This window comes from Sorex araneus, chromosome 4, assembly GCF_027595985.1.
Source record: "Sorex araneus isolate mSorAra2 chromosome 4, mSorAra2.pri, whole genome shotgun sequence".
Lineage (NCBI taxonomy): Eukaryota > Metazoa > Chordata > Mammalia > Eulipotyphla > Soricidae > Sorex > Sorex araneus.
The window spans coordinates 114,235,120-114,254,857 of record NC_073305.1 but is presented as its reverse complement, the minus strand read 5'-3'; the positions used below and the strand labels follow the sequence as shown (position 1 = coordinate 114,254,857).

Below are 19,738 nucleotides of genomic sequence, written 5' to 3'. Positions count from 1 at the left end.
ACTATTTTAAGTCAGTCATAAACAGACTGTATAGTGAATAGGTACAAAAGATATTTACAAAACAAAAATGCTAATTTCACCATTCTTTGTTTAAAACAAAGTCAAAAATTTGTGTGGAGACTTACGATTCTTAGATAATTCATGCATACTAAGGAACATTGGTAAAGCAAAGGAGCAATAATTTGAATATTACCTTTTTTTTGTTTTGGGGCCACACCTGGGTTACTCCTGGTTCTGCGCTCAGGTTTACTCCTTGGATATGAGATGACAGGAATCAAACATGGGTCCTACCTGCTGTACTGTTTCCAGCCCCCAAAACTGTTCCACCTTCTTTTCTTTTTTTAAATTGGTTCTTGGGCGACACCTGGCAGTGCTCAGGGCTTACTCTGGGTTCTGTGCTCAGGGGTCCCTGCTGATTGAGTTTGGGGAGCCATGTGGGATTCTGGGGAAGGAACTGGGTTTGACCACATACAAGGTGAGTGCCTTACCTGCTGTTCTATTGCTCCGACACTTGATTCTGCCTTGTTTTAACGGAATAAAAATTGAGACCCTAAGGCACTATTGGCATTTTGTGCCAGATCATTTTCGCACCCGTTTTTATTGAATCACTGTGAGATAGTTATTTGTGATTTTCAGTGAACTACAGTGTTCAATACCCATCTCTTCACCAGTGTACTGTATGTTATTAGAGACAGACTTGTTCACTGTTTCCTGCTCAGCATTTCTGACCCTCTACCAGTAAGAGCCAATACTCTTCTCCTTCATTCCCACCCCATTGTATTTTCCTAATGCCAAAATCAGGAGAAGGGGGTGAAAACAGTTTCCAGTTGAGAACCACTAGTATTGAATAGATTTTTAGGTTTTTTTTTTTTTTTTTTTTTCCTTTTTGGGTCACACCCAGCAATACACAGGGGTTACTCCTGGTTCTGCACTCAGGATTCACTCCTGGTGGTGCTCAGGGGACCATATGGGATGCTGGGAATCGAACCCCGGTCGGCCGCATGCAAGGCAAATGCCCTACCCGCTGTGCTATTACTCCAGCCCCTGAATAGATTTTTAGAACATAAGCAGTTAAGTATGAAGGTGTAGTGTAAACTAATTTTTACCTTTAGCAAAACAGTAAAGGCAAAAGACAGTTTTAGTAGGCAGATGAACTTTCACATATACTTTATTTTGAGGGCAAGATACAAAGGGACTCTTAGTTCTGGAAATATGAATAAAATCTGTACAAATTTAACTGGTTTTGATTTTCTAGATTCAATTTTGAACAATTTTTTCCCATAAATTTTTGCCTATTACCGTACCAAAATCCTACATTATTTTTTAACTGGTTTTAAACAGTGATGTAATCTTAGAAACTGAAAATTAAAGGTAACTTCTGGATTTAGATTTAGTGGACCCACTAGCTGATTGCCAAGCACACTGTCTCAATAGATTTACAGTAACTGTAGGGCTATTAAATCCCCAAATAGCTCGGAAACTTTTTATTAGTATCTAAAGAACTTAGTGTGCCAATGATCATCTTAATCTTATAAAAGTCAGTCCTGGTGTAGTGCTGTATTTAGGTCACTGTAAAATGTCCTATAAGCCCGTAGTACACATAGCTAGGTACAGAATTACATATTTCTGGGGGAAAGTAGTCACGGGTAACCTGGACAAAAATGACTGTTTAAAATGTCAAAGCTTCTGGCTATTGTGAATAGTGCTGCAATGAACATAGAAGTGCAGATGGTGTTTCTGCTGTTTGGGGGAGTTTTGGGGCCTCGGTATAATCTGGAAACAACCTGAGTGCCCAAGAACAGACAAATGGATAAAGAAATTATGGAACATCTACGCAATGGAATACTATGCAGGTGTTAGGAAAAATGAAACCCTGAATTTTGCCTATAAATGGATGGACATGAGAGTATCATTCTTAGTGAAACGAGTCAGATAGAGAATGACTGGTATATAAAAATATATAGTAGAAGACTAATATCCATGGCCAGGGGAAACGGGCTACGAGGGCTGGTCAGTGGTTGGAATTAACCACAAGTGTGTGTGGGGCCAAGGATAGGTGAGACCAAGTATGAAAATAGCTAGGAATGATCACGCTGGAGAAGGTATGAGTTAATAAGAGTAGAGGGATATTCTTGGTAAACTTTCAATATTGCAAACCAGAGTACCCCAAAGGAGAGAGAAGAAAGGTGCCTTCCATAGAGGCAGGCTGGGGAGTTTGGTGGGTGATGGGTGTTGGAAACTTATCATGAACAGCTTTTGTAAGGGTCTATCAGTGATTTAATGAAGTAAAGTAAATGAAAAATGTCAAAGCTGTCTTTGACAAAAATAGCAAAAACATACCCCAGATAAGTGGTTTCTAAGATACACTGTAGTACCTAAGAGCTTTTAGGAAAGACTTCCAGGTCAGATCCACTCTGGAGACTACTGTAGAAGGGGTGGAGGTGGGGAAGAACTGCTGACATCTGTTTAGTAAGTTCCTTAGGTGATCTAAACAACTAGGTTTGGGAATGACTTCACCTCATTCAGATTTTCTTTATTCATTTCAAAATTATATAGTAGGTGTTAATTGGGCTGTCTCTTGCAGAAACCACTCAAGCAATCATAGTCTGATCCTATATTTGCCCTAGGTAAGAAGCACTATTTCCAAAACCCCATCTTAGGTGTGGTTCACTCTGATAGTCCTCTCCTGCACCATTTTTCTCTCTACAAGAGCATTCTAAACATAAAAAATATGCCATTAAAGATCTTTTGGTCCTTTATCCCACACTATTGCCCTTTTTTTTTTTTTTTTTTTTTTGCTCTAAGTTCTATGGTTCTAAATTTATTCTCATATTGGCCTCCGCTCCAGTTTTTCTTAGGGAAAAATTCAAGCGCAGCCGGGTGATAAAAAAATGAATTACTAATTGACAACATGTATTCTGTATTCAGATTTTCTCATTTGTCCCTAAAATGTATTTTGTACTTTCCCCCTCTTTGTAAAGTAGGATCCAATCAAATTTTTCGGATTTTAACAATGTCTATTGTCCACTTCTGTCACTTTGAACTAAGAAGTTAAGTGGTAAAGTCTGTTTTAGGGCCACACCAGTGATGTTCGGGGGTTATCCCCGGTTCTGCATTCAGGAATTACTCCTGGAGATGTTTGGGGGACTATGTGGAATACTGTGTCACCCTGTGCAAGGTGAGCTTACTACCCACTACTACCACCCCACCCCAAGGTTGAAATTCTTAGTAGTTTCAAGCTAAGGCTTTTTATGCAAGTCATGCCATATAGTCCTCCATCTTCTGCTGGCCAAGTCTTTATTTTTCTTAATTTGAAAACAGGAATACCCCAGAGTTCAACCCTTGGGCTCCTTGGCTATTTATATTCCCATATCATCCTACATTCCCCTCTCTTACCCCAATCCAAGACAGCAATTACCTTTACTCCTAATTGGTCTTTGTCTTATTTCACTTCCTACTATCCAGCCTTATCAAAGCAGTCAAACTGATCCTTAAGGCAAAAAGCCTTACAAAGAACAAGGAGACAGCAGATAATGTTTACGCCATGTAGCTGACTTGGTTCAGCTGACTTTAGGTTCTATCACATCAATCAGTCTTACAGTCCCCAAAGCACAGGATCAAGACCTAAACATCCCATATGCCCTGCAAAACAATACGAAAAACCTTACAAAGTTTCATAGGGCTTTAAGTTCCTGACACTACCCACCTCATTCAATTTTCTTTTGCTCACTCTGCCTATCCTATGATGACTACCCTCGTGGTGGTGCTTACCTAATTTCCAAGTTGAAAGCTTTTTGCATGTGTGTACATTTGCTGTTCCTTCAGCGCAGCTTGCATAATCTTAACTGACCTTAGTTAACTGGTTCTCTACTTAAAACACACTAATCTCTTAAAAGTTCATGGTCAATCATTTATCAAAGTTGGCTTGAATAGGCCTACTGTAATAAATTTAAAATTGCAGCACCATATCCTGATAGCCCCTCTGCCTCTTAACACTCTACTTCCTCTGGAAGAATAGAGTGAAGACAAGTTCCTGGAACAGTGGCTGGCACACAGTATGTTCTCAGGAGTTTTTGAATTTCAGATTAGTATTTATTTTATTAGCAGTTGTTATATAAGTGTACTATTTGCAAATGGGTCATATCCCATTTTGGCAAATACTGCTTCGTATCTTCATAAGATGATAGACTGTGTGAGAGGGAGTCTTGTTTTTTTTTTTCCCCTTTGGGTGACACCCAGCAATGCACAGGGGTTACTCCTGGCTCATGCACTCAGGAATCACTCCTGGCAGTGCTCAGGGGACCATATGGGATGCTGGGAATCGAACCTGGGTTGGCTGCGTGGACCGCAAATACCCTACCCCCTGTGCTATTGCTCCAGCCCCAAGAGCGAGGTTTTGAGCCATATCCTGCAGAGCTATTCCTGCAGGAGTGTGACTTCTGGCAGACCATATGCAGTAGTAGGGATTGATGTGGTGTCACCATGTGCAAGGCAAGCAACTTACCTCTGTTACTATCCAGCCCCAGAGGTGCCTTTAACACATGAATTCCAAGATATTGTAAGACATATTCAGTTTTTCATGGTGGTATTTATCACAAGTTACCCAGTTTCCAAGTTGAAAGTCTTCTGTGCATGAGTATGTGCCTAAATTTTGAATAAATCCTGCTATCTTTCGATGAGAAATTCAATCTGCCATAACTAATTGTATTTCTCAAAGGTCTGTCGGACTAGATGATTTCTGCTTTAGCTTGCAGTTAACTTTTTCCATTTTAACCTCTCACCATCTTGACAATTTGTTGAGGATATATATTTCCTAGTATTTTGTTTTGGATGGGGGAGGGTTGTAGGAGATACACAACCCACAGGCTCAGGGATTACTCCTGGCTCTACTAAGGCATCACTCCTGTCTGTCAGGTTTTTTTTTTTTTTTTTTTTTTAATTTTATTGAATCACTGTGAGATAGTTACAAGCTTTCACGTCTGAGTTACAATCACACAATGACCAAACACCCATCCCTCCACCAGTGCACATTCCCCACCACCAATATTTCCAGTACTCCCCCTTTCCCATCCTCCCCCTACCTCCATGGTAGACAATATTCCCCATACTCTCTCTCTACTTTTGGGCATTATTGGCTTGCAACACAGGCACTGAGAGGTCATCATGTTTAGTCCATTATCTACTTTCAGCACACATCTCCCATCCGAATAATTCCTCCAAGTCTGTCAGTTCTTGGAGGACTACATGGGTGCCAGGAATGGAACCAGGCATAGCGGCATGCAAGGCAAGCGCCTAAATCTCTACTATCTCTCTGGACCTCATCAAACATTTTTGTATTCAGAGGGAGATAAGAGCCATTAGTTGCTCATTCAGTATCTCTTCTTTCTACTCCCAAATTAAGGTTTAAGTTATATATCAATATATATTACACTGAAAAATAATTTAACATTGGTCCCCAAGGTATAAAGCCTGAAATTAGGAAGTTCTGGCGGTGGCGGGGGTACTGTAAGGGATACCATGGATCAAAGCCAGGCCAGTTGCATATACTCTACCTACTCTACTATTTATCTGGTCCTTGTTTTGGTTTTACTGTGACGGGAACTGAACCCAGGTGCCTCACACCTGCAAGCTTGTATTCTACCAAGCCACATCCCTGGCTTCTGTTAGCGGATAAAGACAGTCCAGAAGTCTCTCAGGAATGGGATATTTAATAATGAACTTGAGATATCTTTGTTTCATTATGTCTTGGTGAGTTTTTGTCAGGGAAAATATCTGAATGTTATTTCGTCTGGACTTTACTTTCCTTGCCTGGGTTATAAGATTGAGTTGTAATTGGTAAAGACCATGAGTCTCCATGCTAGGTCATTCTGAAAGAATGTTCTTTGCCTCCAACGTAGTAGTTTTAATTTGTAAGACTAAAGGAAGTGGAGCAGCAGAGCAGTTTTAGAACCTAAATAGTACGTGAAGAAATAATCCTACATATTTAATTTCAGTTTACTAAAGAAACCAAGAAGCAGAAATCAATTGCAAATAAAGGAACTTACTACATTTATTCATTTTGTATATTCAAGAACAACTTACTCATAACTTAGTAATGACTGTGAAAATCATAGTGATATCAAGAAAGAATTTTAATTACACTGTGTTTTATTTGTTGGATTCGAACTACTCCAAAGGTTTCTTAATATGTCTGTGGTCATCACTGTTAATTCCTGGTTGAACATCCCATGTAAATTCACAGTTCTTGCAAACCACATTTCCTCTAATGGCAGGTAAACAGAACCAGTCTCCTCTTTCTCTGGAGCTAATGTGATTCATCTGGCTTTCCTAATTTACATGCTAGCAGCCTCCCCATGTTAACCTTGCCACATGGTCAGTCTTCTGTTTGGTAGGTTTTATAAATCCTAAAAGCTCTAGTTCAGAAACTGCTCTGATAAATCGAGCACTGGAGACTGTAGCTAAGGAAATTCATCATGTAGTTCTGACAAAAAATTTTAAAATCCCACCGGTTAAAATGTCAGTTGGTACACAGATATTCTTCCTATATAAAGCTATAATTGAAAACATTAAGAATCAGAATCTACAGTCAATAAGACATAACAAAAAAGTAATGCTCGTCTAATTGTTATCAAATAACATGAAAACTGCTTCCCCCAAAATCTACTAATAACTTTACCAACTTTAGAAAACTTTTAATAACCTCTAGAAAAAGAATAATGATAGTTTTTGTATTTTTCTGGTGAATTCTGGAATATAATCTTAGAAGTTTTAAACCAGATAGTTCAGATTTACTGTCATTTAAGACTAAATTCAGAGTTCTTAGAAAAGAATTCTGGGTTGATGTAGTTACAAGTGTTAAGGTGGTACGAAGCTTTTTAAAAAAAAAATCCCTAATTGTATATCAGGAGAAAATAACAAACTTACATTCTAAATGTGTACTTAAAATGTTTGAGAACTTGAGTAGTTAAACTGACTTTAAAAGGATACTGAATAATTTCATTCCTTTCTTCTGAGGTTACAGAATTTACATCCATTTGTTCAGCAGCTGTCACAACTGTTGCAAAAGCCTTTTAAGAGAAAAGACAATAAAAATCTCCAGTTGCCAAACATCTTTTATTACACTACCTTGATGGCTGTGTTAAGCCAGACAAAGCAATGCTATTCCTGATAGTCAGTACACTTTGTTTATTATACCAAATTTCAAATTCTCAAAACTACACTATGTTACTTTAAATGAAATACGTATTGAAGAATAATGGAATGGTTCATGAATAATCATGTTTCAGAAAACCAAGATATGTGAAGAGAAAATCAAGAAACAAAACTGGTGAAGGCTAAAGGTCCTGTATCCTCAACTCTTCAATGAACTACATTATAGCACGAAAGAGCTTCTTCCTAGAAGCAGCTGATTATGCATTCCCCCCAAAAACCCAAATAATTAAAACCCCAAAAACAACCCATATTTTTTTTCTTGGAATGAACTAGATTATGCATATTTTTAAAATGGTGACAAGACATCTGTTAAATAGGACTTTCTGTGAGTTGTGATCTTTTTAACAGTCTTCTGAGGGAAAGAATAGTTATTTAAAGAAATTAACTGCAGTTGCCGATTGCCTTGCCAAATATTCTTTGTACTTCCTGAATGCAAAGCCTGTTGTGTAGTTATTCAAATACCTATTTCTTTTATGTAATAAAAATAATACGACTTTTGGGGGTAGGGGTGAAATAACAAAGAAGTAACTTCATACTATTTAGCTTTTGCTTACTGTTAATTGCGGAGTTACAGCATATTATGATCTGGCACAAAAGATGAATTGGCTTGGTTGAGGAATGTGTGCCAGATCAGAGCACCAGGGATCGGAGTGGGAATATCCAACAGTTAGCTGCTTTTCTGAAGAATTTCTCAAGCATAAATTACACTTTCCAAAAGGCAGGCCATTAGAAAGTGAAACATGAGTTCCAAAGTGCGAAAAGTATAAAAACATCCTAGGAAAGTTGTTATGGGTGATCAAATACACAGCCTGTTCTTTTCCCCTGACCTACCTCTGACCAGTCCACAAGGTTGATTAGCCTGCTACATTCTAGGTGCAGTTTATATGCTATACAGATGTCTGGGGCAACATTTGGAATGCAGCCTTCTTCAGTTTTCAGTGCTTCATTCTAAAAATAATAAACTAATGTTTAGAAATGATTAGGGCCTTCTAGAAATGATTAAGAATAAAATTAGTCATTCATGAATTTTCTAACCTAATGTTAGTCAGTAAATGCAACCCTAAGCTTTTATTGAGATCCATTTATTCTTCAATTATTTAGTTCTCATTTAATATTAATTAGGTCTTGAAGGAAAAGCACAAAGTGCTAGAGTGTGTGCTTTGAATCCTGGAGCCTTGGGGTCAATCCCCAGCTACCAGGGCTCCTTGGAACAACACCTGAACATCACCACCAGGTGTGGCCCCCCAAAAAACCCAAAACAAAGGTTAGGTTTTGATCACAATGCCCTTGGGTCCTAGTCATATGATTAATCATTACATGCATTAATGCATTTCTGATTTCTATGAAAAGTTTAGCTATTTCCAATATCTGTAGTTATGCAAATTCTATCATATTCTCTAATAAATATCAACATACCATTACCAGGATTATCTCAAATACGGTGTTGTGTACCCCGAAGATCCTAATCCATATAAAAACCACAAGTGGTTTTTCAATCTCTTTGAACTATATGGTACTTAATAGAGAAACAAAAATTAAAAAAATGTGTTATCTCCACATCAGCAGAAAGATTATATTTCCGCTAATCTAAAAAGTTGCAGCAGGATTCTTTGGTAACATGACATCAAGCATGAAGACACATTTTTAAAAGATTTTAATTTGTGGTTTCTGTCATAAAACTTTTTAAATAGAAAATTATTTAGGCTCACCACAATCACCATCAATGAAAATCACCAGTGGTTATTTTATCTTCCTAATTAGTATTTTTTGCATCGCTCAATCTGTTAGTCTGTAAACCTCAACACTGGAATGCTCTTCATAGGTTTTGTGAAGTCACTCCTTAATCATCCTTTGTAGCAATAATTCTAGGAGCTTAACTGACTATTTTATCTTTTATAAGAAAGCTTTAAAATTCTGACTGTAGAACTTACTGGAAGTACAAATTTGTCTAGATTTTAGTTTTATCCCCCAGTGTTGGTTATTTTCCATACTCTACTTGGAAGACAGTCTTTCAAAGTAGATCTTTCTTTTGTTTAAAAATCCCAGATAAAGTCGTAATGTCTGTATTTTGCCACTGAGAAACAACTATTTGGAGCTTTTAAGTAATTTTATTAGGCCATCTGACCTATTTATTTGGTCTGGAGGAATCTCAACTTTTTGTGTCCTTCATCTGGCTTTAATAAGTAAAGGCAAGTATTGACCATATGGACAAGAAGTGGGCAGCATCAACTGGTTGCTGACAGGTATTTTGACTACATTAGGAAATAAAAGGAAAGTCAAAATAATTTTTTTTAAAACCGAAAGAGATAAAAACCTGAGATGCCAACTCTATTCATCAGAACTACGAATGTACTGTATCCTTGTGACAAGTGAAGCCAGAGACCTGAACATAAACTCTCAGAGAAATGACTGCTTCTTACCTTGAGATAATAATAAGGGTTGTTGAGTGCAGTGTGAAGGGCGATTCTTGGAGCAGCATTCAAGTGCTCACGAAGGACATGAGCTGCACTGAAGTACACAACCTCGTGCAGAGGCTGAGTCTCGGGGGGCACAAGGTGTTCTCTGGAACAGCAAAGCTACGAATCAGCTTTTAGATAAGCAGAGATTTATTTTCAATGCAACATTTTTGTCACTGGAGAATTGAGCAATTTATTTAACAAGCAAAATCAACAAGGGGTGGGAGGGAGGTAGAGAGAGCGAGGGGGGGAGAAGAGGAGAGGGAGGGAGAGAGGAAGAAAGGGGGAGAGAGGGGGTGAAGGAGGGAGGGAAGGAGAATGAATGAATGTCCCTTTCTGTGCTGGTACATTCACAGTTGTATATTTAGAGCTTCCAGACTTCTGGTGTGGTGACCAGAGTGCCTGTAGGCAAGAAAAGTCAAAAGCCATTGTTTCAGGGTACAAGGAACTATGTTTGAGTCTGATTTAAACCTTAGGGAACAATGTACATAAATTACACAATTTCAGAGGAGAGGGCTAGGGAAACAGAGTGGTGGAGCACATGCTTTTGTGTGTAGGGGTGCTGGATTCAATTTCTGGAACCACACACTCCTCTAAGAGCCACTGAGAACCAGCCCTAAGCACTGATATGGATATAAGACCCTTTCCCACCTCCCATCCCCCCATTTTTTTTTAAAGGAAGAATTTCTTAAAATAACAATAAATGCTTTCTTGAAGTATTAATCTTTAAAGTTATTTAGAAAACTGAGAAAGCTACATCCTTACCATGACAAATATTTAACTTCTGGCAATATAAAAACAGGCTATAGGTCTAGAATTAAGAGTTTAAGAAATTCTTTTATTGAACACAGATGTTTTATTGATTTGGAGATTTTGGCCACACTGGCATTGCTGGGGGAGAGGCATTGCTCCTGGTGATATTTGGGGAACATGTAATATTGGGGTCAGATGCAAGAAAGGGAAATGCCTTAACTGCTGTACTCTATGTACTCTATGGCCCAATGAAGTGTTTTAACTGATATGGAAATGAAATGCTGCATATTTCTGGGGGAAGGGCCCAGCTGTGCTAGGGAGCCTCTGGGTGCTGGCAGTGTTCTGGGGCCACCAGATCTACACCCTGTGGTACTGGAGGTGGGGATGGGGCATGTAGTGCTGCGTATTGAATTCAGTGTTTTGAGCATAGCAAGAACTCACTTTAACCCTTCTTCCCCACTCCCAACATTTTTAATACCTTTTTCCCTTAAAGGCAAAAATAAATGAATTTCAGCTTCAGAGTACTGAAAAGCAACTCGTTAAAATTTCAATTATTAAAAAATATTGTAACGTGGGATTCTTATGAGATAGACAACAGATCAATTTTAATGAAGTTCAAACATAAAATGATTAAGTAGTCTGTTGGTTGCCCAGAGGGTAGCAAATTCTAAGGGAGAAGCTTTGAGACACAACCCAAAATTCGAGTAATAAGCTAGTAACTTCACAAAATTGTAAATGTCTTTATAGGAACTTCTAGCTCTAGGCTTTTTGTTTTGTTTTGCTTTATGACAGATTTGTGTGAGCTCACTTCCCCACCAATGCAGGCAAACAAAGCAGCCACCTGACTTCGTTGAGCTCCTGAGAAAATTACCCTTTCCCTGGTGTCCTGGGTTTTTCCTCTTCTGGACAGAATATCACTACTCAGAAAACCCCACTACACCTCTACATCTGAGGAATAAGTGGCTTTAAGGACGGGAGGAAATGAAGAGGGTCTTAAACATGTACATCACATGGCTGAACGATAGTACAGCAGGTAGGTCGTATGCCTTGCATGCAGCTGACCCGGGTTCAATTCCTGGCATCCTATACAGTCCCCAAATAGCACCAGGAGTGATTCTTGAGTGCAGGGCCAGGAGAAAGCCCTGAGCACTGCTGACTGTGCCCCCCATAAACAAACAATGTACATCACACCTTACCCTCTTCCTCCTCCCTACCTCATGAACGTTGGTCCTCCTTCACTACCTTTACACTGCTTCCATTTTTAGATGCTGTTGCTGCTGCTTCTCTAAGATTAATACAGATTAAATCTATTTGCAGAGTATAATGATCCTAACCTGGCACTAAGGACTACCATTTGATATTCAAATACTAATATCTTTCTTAAGATTAAATTAATTTAGCTATAGCTGCAAGAATGGTTTCAGTGATGCTGTTTCCACGATGGGCAGTTACCCATTTGTAATTATTAGTATTTTTACTGTTGTTTTCGGGAACACCTGGTGGTGCTCAGGGGCTACTTCTAGTGCTACTCGGGACCATGTGGTGTTGGGGGTCAAACCCTGCATATTAAGAATGGACCCAAGGGAACTGGAGCAATAGCACAGTGGGTAGGGTATTAGCCTTGCATGAGGCAGACCCTGGTTCAATTTCCAGCATTCCATATGGTTCCCCGAGTACCACCAGGAGTAATTCCTGAGTGCGTGAGCCAGGAGTAAGCCCTGTGCATCATTGGGTGTGACCACCCCCCCAAAAAAAATTATGCACCCATGCTGCCTCTATGGTATCCCCACTTACAATTCCTGACTGTAACTCCTCATAGGCTAAGTTCATGAAAGGCCATACTGAAATTCCTGCTAAGCATGAGGACTGGAAATCTAATAAGGTAATCGATAGTAAACTGCAGGAACATTATTTTCATTAAAATTTTATTACTCTATTTTAAAAGGGTTTTTTTTTCCCCTTTTTGGGTCACACCTGGTGATACACAGGGGTCACTCCTGGCTCTGCACTCAGGAATTACCCCTGACGGTGCTAAGGGGAACATATGGGATGCTGGGAATCGAACCCGGGTAGGCCGCGTGCAATGCAAACGCCCTACCTGCTGTGCTATCGCTTCAGTCCCTATTTTATTTATTTATATTATTTTGCTTTTTGGGTCACACCCGGCAATGCACAGGGGTTATTCCTGGCTCATGCACTCAGGAATTACTCCTGGTGGTGCTCAGGGGACCATATGGGGTGCTGGGAATCGAACCCGGGTCGGCCACGTGCAAGGCAAACACCCTACCCACTGTGCTATCACTCCAGCCCCCCAGCCCTTATTTTAAATGTTTTATATTTAATGTTCAGGCTGGAGTGATAGCACAGTGGTAAAGCATTTGCCTTGCATGCGGCTGACCCGGGTTCGGTTCCTCTGCCCCTCTCAGAGAGCCCAGCAACCCACCGAGAGTATCTCCCCCACACGGCAGAGTCTGGTAAGCTACCCGTGGCATATTCAATATGCCAAGAAAAATAGTAACAAGTCTCACAATGGAGACATTACTGGTGCCTCATCGAGCAAATCGTTGAGCAACAGGATGACATGATATAGTGACCGTGATTTAATGTTTACAAATTCAGATCATTCTCAAGGCAAAAAGCCCTTTTAGGATGTCTTTAGAGACCATCCATCAATAGAAAAAATAAAATCTGCCTTAACTTTATTTTCACTGGACTACATTGGTTGAACAGTGACAAAACATCATATAGTAATAGCATTTTTATTCAATATTTTTGTATATATATTTCTTCCCAATACATTTTTATTTACATATTAGCAATTTTGTTCAAATTATTATTTCAATAACTTTATTTCTACTGGCACAGAAAAGTACTTCTGCAAATTATTTGCCTAAATCCTAATCCAGAGAAAGCCCCTAAACTGGTGATTGACAGTGCTCTTCTGGGTCACACCCAGAACCAATGTTCTTTGGGAAAATGCATGATTTTTAGCTTTAAGTTCAGCACACTCACCTCACTAGGCTGTCAATGAAGTTCACAACTTTCTCTCTGAGTACTTCAAACTTGGTCTGTTTCTTACTTGTTCTTCTTAACTCTTTCATTTCCAACAAGGACTATGGATGAAAGAACATACTTTTCTGGTGATATTGTAACAGAAAAGCCCTCAGAGGGGAGCTCTGTTGCTCAGGCAGAGGCAACCTGTATTCTTTCCATGAGAGAAAATATGCACAGAAAGACCATATCAAAATAAATTAAGGACTGCTGAGAGGTAGAATGTATGCTTTGATTTGCATGTCAAGGTCCTGGGTTCAACCCTGACACCCAAAAATAAGTTTATTATTTGCTCGTAAGATCTGACACACAAAAAAAGTTTTTATTTTTTCTTAAGATCTGGAAAGAATCTCTCTTCCCATGCACTGACCTTGAAATACATATCAAGTGTATTTTCAGGGAAAGAGGAAGCAGTTTACTTCACTACTAAGCTACATGGTGAAGTGTTCACTCTCCACAATCTACTTCTTCATTTAAGAAAAAGAAGAAAAACTGCTCTTGAGACATACTAACAAAATAGATTTTATGGGTTTTGCTTTGATGGGAATTTTATTCTACATTTTTATTGTAACCTGATATCACAGTACAAAGAAGGTACTGTTACAATCAATGACAACCAAGATTTTAATAGAACTGAAAATTTATATGACGTACTGTGGCTCATTTAATTTTTTTTTTTAGGGCCACACCTAGCAATACTCCTGGCTTTGCACTGAGGAATTACTCCTAGTGGTGCTAGGGGGAATCATATGGGATGCTGGGAATCAAATCCAAGTTGGCCAAGTGGAAGGCAAGCACTCTACCTGCTGTGCCACTTCTATGGCCACTCACTTAATTTTTACTTTGTACTATATATGCACTTAAAAAAATCAAGAAAGTATCTAAAAATGAGTTGCTGAAACAGAAGAAAAACAAATATCTCAGATAAATAATTAGTTTCCTTTTTGTAATCTTTCCTCTTCTCTTTTCTGAGCTAGAAGAAAACTTCCTACCTATGCCAGTGGATGGTACACATGTCAAGGGATGGCAGTGGGATTAACATGTTTGATTTATAAGTGAGTTCCCAAATCCACTTTGTTCCTCGTGTTGTTTAAAACTGAAAACAAAATACCGAGAAAAATCTAGAGCACAAACACTAAAACGGGATTGCCACAGGACCAAGATAGAAGGAAAAGAAAATGACCTGACCTTCTGAAGATGATAGAGGTCTGTCTTCTGAAGCCCCTTTGATTGTGACCCAGAAGTATCTTCTTCCTCTTTGGCATCTGCTTTTAATACAAAACCAATAAATAGTAACTAGAGTGAGCCCTTTCAAGTCATGAGAACAAACATTTCTACTACTCTAGGGGAAATAAAGTTTCAGAGTACTTATTTTTCAATGTGGCAAGGGACCAAGATTCCATCAGATAAATGATTTCTCCCAAAAGCTGAAGGTCAATAAACATTACATAAATTATCTGCAAAAATGGCCTTCAAAAATGAACTCTGAATTTAAAAAATCTGACAAGGGAACAAAATTAAATACAAATTTTTGCCAAACAAAAAGCTACAAATCTTGTAGTTATAAGAAGCATCCATTTTAAAAACAACTAAATATATTTAAATTGTATTCCTTTGATCAGCCCAGATTTTTAAAAAACACAAACCTAGATCTCATTTCAGTCTTGCAGATCATGATTCTTGTCACAGTGCTTTTACATATGAAGATGTGTAAAAATTTTGGAAATAATTTACTAAAACAAAATGCATCATGGTTCCTCAGAAAAAGGAACGGAAAACTATCTGGTAAAATGTGTAGCTGTGATATGAGAGAACAAGTGGCTTTAAAACTCTCTTCTTAATGCAGAAAAAGTTTAAGAAATGTCACAATCAAAGTCTTCTTTGACCGGAAACAAGAGAATGCAGCTCAATAACTTGCAGTTTTCGAAAGAATTTCCTTTTACCGTGAATTTGTTCAATAAAGACATAAAGTTAAAAAATATCTACTAAAAATCTTATTTCATTTAATATCTAAGAAAAATCTCATTTCATTTAATGTAGTAGAGCCTTAAAAATAAATCTGGTCAGGCACAATGACTACCTTATTGTAATATTATATGTAATTTTGTTTGGTTTCTGGGCTATACCCAGTAGTACTCAGAGAATACTCCTGTTTCTGTCCTCAGGTGTTGCTCCTTACAGTCCTGGGGATCAAACCAGGACAACTGCATGCAAGGCAAGCAACTTATCCTCTGTACTATCTCTCTGGTCCCTAAATGAAAATTTAAACCAAAATTATAATATTCATAAATGTTAAGGAATGAGACATTAAATGTAATAAAATTATTTCTATTTGTCTAATGTAGGAGATTTTGTGTTGCTACTAGTAATGTATCACTTTAGAAATAAGAGGATTACAGACCACTCTTTAGGTAACTTCAACTTGTAAAAGAATTTTTTTTTTCTTTTTGGGTCACACCCGGCGATGCACAGTGGTTACTCCTGGCTCATGTACTCAGGAATCGCTCCTGGTGGTGCTCGGGGGACCATATGGGATGCTGGGAATCGAACCCGGGTTAATCACATGCAAAGGAAATGCCCTGCCCGTTGTGCTATCACTCCAGCCCCATCTTGTAAAAATTTTTAGGATGTTAATCATCTTAGACTCCAACCTTGTTATTTTCTAAAAATTATTTAATATTAGCACATCATATATTTAATATTAGCATATCACAGAATTTATAAACTAATTGAAAGTTGGGGCCAGAGCAATAGTAGAGCAGGTACGGTGCTTGCCTTGAATGTGGCTGACCTGGATCAATTCACCACTTGTGGAAATGGTCCCCAAAAGTGTCACCATTGGGTATGGTCCCAAAACAATGTTTTTCTTTTTTACAAAAATCAAAATATAACTTGGTAAAACTGAAATAAATAAAAATATCTACTTTATCATATAATCTTCTAAGTCTTTTTTTTTTAAATTGAGTCACCATAAATACACAGTTAAAACGTTGATTGGGTTTCAATCATACAATGTTCCAACTTCACTACTGCACATTTCCGATCACCAATGTTCTCAGTTTCCCTCCTGCACCACTCCCTGCGCATCTTCTAAGTCTTTTATTCTATCTTTATCTTAAAAGCATCCTTCACTCTCCTAGCAGCCATGTTTAAGAGGCATTAAAATTTTAAACCAGTGAGAAAAACAAAACATGAGGCAGATGATGAAGGACTCCAGTATGTTTTTTTTTTTTTTTTTTGGGGTCACACCTGGAGATGCTCAGGGGTTACTCCTGGCTCTGCACTCAGGAATTACTCCTGGCGGTGCTCAGGGGACCATATGGGATGCTGGGATTTGAACCCGGGTCGGCCGAGTGCAAGGCAAACGCCCTACCTGCTGTGCTATCACTCCAGCCCCTCCAGTATGGTTACAACTAGTAGCCAGCTCTGGGATCATTATCTAGTTTCTCTTCTGGGACTTTAGTTTTTGTTTTTAGCTGGATTCAGTGATGTCTATAATACCAATTTCTAGTCCTTACTAAGCATAGTAAGGATCAGTGTGGGCATTCCAAGTGTAATATTCTTTGTGTTTATATACCAAGATACCTCTGTACCAGACGGCCATAAAATTTTTCCTAAACAGGAAAATAAAAGGTGGACACTTAAAAAAAATTCCACACTTCAACTAAATCCCTGCCCCCCCCACCACCCCACACACAGAGCAAGAGAAAAGGTTCATGGTCTGTATTGCTCCATGATGCTCCATTATAAAATGAAGCATGAGGGATCAGAACATGGCTACCTATACATAACAGACTTCTTGAGCACTTGCGAATGTAAATGACCCTGTGGAGGTCACGTGAAAGAAAGGAAACTGTAACCTTTCAATCCAAGCATTTCTCGATGTGATTAAAGAAAACATACATATTTCGGGAATCCGCATACCAATGAGCCTGACTACTGTGAAAGCCAGTCACAGCTATTAATTTTTCAGACTTATAAATGATTAATGCAGTGTTTTAAAATCTATAAAGAACCTGATGGAGAGCTTAAGAGACATAAAGGAGTCCTTAATTATTATGATTTCCTCCTAATCTTTCCAAAAATTCTTTTGTTGCCATTTCCCTCTCAATAAGGTAGTTTCTTCAAACTGTCCATCTAGAAAATGAATTTCTTTTCTGTCATTCCAGGAAAATCTGGAATGAATCATTTGCTATTTTTTATTATACAGATATGATATTCTGGGACTTGGTATAGCGGACTGATTATGAACTTCATCTTCCTCTTCATTTCTCATCACTTCAGAAAGAAGGGGTATTCCAAACAATTTTTAAAAATTGCCTCTCGCAGTCAGTACCACAGACAAGAAAGTGGTTTATTCTCACCATCAAGGCTCTGAAACTGGGCCAGAAATTCTTCTATTCTCTTTGCTGTGCTGTTGAGATGCTTTTCAGAAGACAAGTTAAAAACCTCGGAACATTTCTCAAGTGTGGTCATCAGTTCATCCTTTGCCAACATCCTAGAATAGAATCAGTGACAAGAGATGTAATGTGACAAGAAAATTTAAAAAAACAAAAAACAACAACAAAAAGCCTCACTTAAAACACTTAAAAAATACCCCACAGTCTATCAATATTGCAAACCACAATGCCCAAAGCGGAGGGGGAAAGGAGGAAGGGAGGAAGGGGGAGGGGGGAAAGGAGAAAGGGAGGGAAGGAGGAAGGGGGAAGGGAGAGAGGGAGAGAGGGAGAGAGGGAGAGAGGGAGAGAGGGAGAGAGGGAGAGGGAGAGAGAGAGAGAGGGGGAGAGAGAGAGAGAGAGAGAGAGAGAGAGAGAGAGAGAGAGAATAAAAAAAGCACCTGCCAAAGAGGCAGGCAAGGGGTGGAGGGTTGATAAGAGGGAACCTGGGGATACTGGTGCTGGGAAATGTATATTGGAGGAGGGATGGGTGCTGGAATACTGTATGACTGAAATTCAATCATGAACGGCTTTGTAATGCTTTAAAAAATAATAAAAATTTGAAAAAAAAGACTATACCTAAAAAAAAATACAGTCTACAGAGTAAATCTTCATAGTCAGAAGAACCACGAACAAAATTTTAGTTGTTACAACATTTTTTACACGTTACTTTTATTTATTTTAAAATGAGGTATTAATTTATTATTGAAAATGTATTAAAATCCCTTAGCAAGCTAGGAGTTAACATATCTTTAAAATCTGGTAGTGGTCAGCCATGTGCACCATTTTAAGTGCTATGCTCAATGCCACATTGCTACTAACTTTTTAAAAGATTTTCCTCGGACCGGAGTGATAGTACAGCAGGTAGGACATTTGCCTTGACAATGCTGACCTGGGTCCAATCCCTGTCATCCCATATGGTCCCCCAAGAACTGTCAGGAGTAACTCCTGAGTGCAGAGCCAGAAAGGGGGAAAAAAATCTTCCTATATATACAGGATATTTAAAAAAAATATTCAGCAGAGGGGCCCAGGAATTAGCTCAGTGAAAGATTGCCTCTGTGAAGGTCTGAGCTATATCCTGGCACTGTCCCACATGCCAAGTGTAATCCCACCAGTACTGCAATTTGTGATATCTGAAGCCACAGAGTGATCCTTGTACTATAACCAAATGTTTTATAAACAAACACCACAACCAAGTATGTGACCCCCCCACACAGTTAGTACAAGAAAAAGAAAAGGGGGGGTGGAAGGTATTTAGAAAAGCTCCCCTAATAAAACTCAAATAAGAAAAATTTCAAAAATCTGGGTGCACAGCCTGGTTTCTACACTATACTTGTACTAAAGACCAGTTTTCTAAATAGATCTGGTCCTTGATTTCCTTGTCTGTACAATGATTACAGGAATTCACATATTTCACATGTCAGAATGAGACCTTAAAAGAGAAGATGCAGGAGCTGAAGAGATAGGGCACACAGGCTGACCAAAGTTCAATCCCCGCCACCCGCCTGGGAGTGATCCCTGTACACAGAGACAGCTGGGGGGATGGGAGGGAGAGAGAGGAGTAAAAAAAGTATAAATGTCACAATCAATTTTTTAATTATTACTATTTTAGTTATGTACATATCTATGGACTTTACAAGTATCAGTCAACATCTACACTGAACTTTAAAACAACTAAAACAATTTTACTTGTTTTACAAAATAGTTAAAAATGTTCTTTAATTCATTTCAAATTTATAATGGAAATCTATTAGAAATGGAAAAGTGAACATATATTCTAGGATTACAATCATGTTCTCAGAAACCTTATTTACCAGATCTTGCCCTTAA

At 38.6% G+C, this 19,738-nt stretch overlaps 1 protein-coding gene across 6 annotated transcripts in view; it reads right to left on the bottom strand.

Annotated features, from left to right (window-relative positions):
- Nucleotides 1-6,020: 6,020 nt before the first annotated feature.
- ORC3 (origin recognition complex subunit 3) overlaps nucleotides 6,021-19,738 on the bottom strand; it is a 59,843-nt gene continuing 46,125 nt past the window's right edge. For 2 of the 6 annotated variants that reach the window (XM_055136939.1, XM_004605653.3), the window contains 7 exons: nucleotides 17,837-17,970; nucleotides 14,661-14,740; nucleotides 13,434-13,534; nucleotides 9,633-9,774; nucleotides 8,044-8,160; nucleotides 6,988-7,067; nucleotides 6,021-6,445 (listed from right to left, as the gene is read on the bottom strand). In XM_055136939.1, coding sequence (XP_054992914.1) covers nucleotides 6,340-6,445; nucleotides 6,988-7,067; nucleotides 8,044-8,160; nucleotides 9,633-9,774; nucleotides 13,434-13,534; nucleotides 14,661-14,740; nucleotides 17,837-17,970 — 760 coding nt within the window. In that variant the 3' untranslated portion in view covers nucleotides 6,021-6,339. Of the gene's footprint in view, nucleotides 6,453-6,987; nucleotides 7,068-8,043; nucleotides 8,161-9,632; nucleotides 9,775-13,433; nucleotides 13,535-14,660; nucleotides 14,741-17,836; nucleotides 17,971-19,738 lie in introns of all 6 variants that reach the window. The other 4 variants (XM_055136937.1, XM_004605654.3, XM_055136940.1 and 1 more) reach the window with 4 other exon arrangements.